Source organism: Myotis brandtii, unplaced genomic scaffold (genome assembly GCF_000412655.1).
Source record: "Myotis brandtii unplaced genomic scaffold, ASM41265v1 scaffold1408, whole genome shotgun sequence".
NCBI classification, from domain to species: Eukaryota; Metazoa; Chordata; class Mammalia; order Chiroptera; family Vespertilionidae; genus Myotis; species Myotis brandtii.
In genome coordinates, this window is record NW_005355029.1 from 302,107 (window position 1) to 303,472 (window position 1,366).

The following is a 1,366-nucleotide window of genomic DNA, read 5'->3' on the forward strand; positions in this document are numbered from 1 at the left end:
CCCTCCCTCCCTCCGTCTCCCCACCTCCTCTCTGCCCCATCCCCCACTTTCCACCCCTTGGCTCTCAGGGGTGCATCACGTGGAGCCTGGACAGGCCTCGTAGTGGACAGACAAGGCCCCGGACCCATGCGCAGCCAGGCCAGGACCACCGCCCGCTCCCTGTCCTCCCCGCCCCCCACGCAGACCCTGTGACTGCCCACCAGCCGGCCGCAGCCCGTGGGCCTGCACTGCTCACACCTGGGCGGTCAGGGCAGGTGCCTTAGTTCTCAGGGTCTGTCTCCAGCTCCCAGGGGCGCCGGGCTCTGACCTCCAGGGAGGGGAGCTTACTGCCTTTTCTGGTTGAAGGGTGCTCCCTAACTTCTTCCACCCCGGGGTGTGCAGGGCGTCCCTGAGGCCCGGAGCCCGATGGCTGCCTCACCCACAGGCCAAGCTGCAGCACGGGATCCTTCTCATCTTCTGTTCCCAGCACGCTGTCCCAGGCTGCCCGCCGTCCCAGGCTGTGCCGTGGTGGCAGAGACCTCATGTCAGCCAGTCTGGGTCCCTACTGTCCTGGGAGCCCAAGCCTTGACAGGGAAGACATCTGCTCTCCTGTCCACTCCCGCCTACACCCCCCTGTCCACACTCACTTGTCCCAGTTCACCTGTCCCTGCTCACCTGTCCACATTCAACTGTCCCTGCTCACCTGTCCACACTCACCTGTCCACACTCTCCTGTCCCTGCTCACCTGTCCATGCAGGCACACCACAGGCTGGCTGCCCTGCCCCGGCTGCTTCTTTCTGGCTCCTTGAAGGTGAAGGAACAGGCTGCACTCAGCTGGACAAACTAGGATCTCCTTTCTGCCTCCCCAGCCCTGCCCTCAGCATGCCCCTGGCCCTGCCCGTGTCTCAGGCACACTCACACCCATCCGGGTCACACCCATTGGAGGAGAATCATTTGGAGAACCAGAGTCCAGTCTCATCTGAATCGAATCTCCATCCCACCACCAATTTCAACCCTTGGCTGTCTCCAAGCTCACCCCTTGCTCCCCCTCCCCCCTCCTATCACGCTGGCCCCTCTGTGGTGGCTCGGGGACAGGACCACCCAATGGACTTGGGGCAGTGCTCCAGGGCTGGCTCGTGCTCTCGGGACTCGTCTCCCGTGAGGATCTCCCGTAACTGCTCCCTGGGGTGGGGTGACCCTCTCTGGACAGCCTCCTGACCCCGAGGCCCCCACACCCTCACGCTGCTGAACAGTGTTCTTGCAAGACGTGGATCTCCCCAGGTCAGGGGCCTGCGGTCAGCTGGGTGCACCGAGCCCACCAGAAAGCTGGCCCCACTTGAGACTGGCCTCTCAGCCTTGACTTGTCCTCACATCACCAAGGTGGCAG

The 1,366-nt window shown here is 64.0% G+C and overlaps 1 protein-coding gene across 1 annotated transcript in view; it reads right to left on the reverse strand.

The window, feature by feature from the left end:
* PRKAR1B (protein kinase, cAMP-dependent, regulatory, type I, beta) overlaps positions 1–523 on the reverse strand; it is a 71,380-nt gene extending 70,857 nt beyond the window's left edge. The window contains exon 1 of the mRNA XM_014535266.1: positions 419–523. Within this exon, the coding sequence (XP_014390752.1) occupies positions 419–523 (105 nt within the window). The remainder of the gene's footprint in view (positions 1–418) is intronic.
* Positions 524–1,366: the final 843 nt, after the last annotated feature.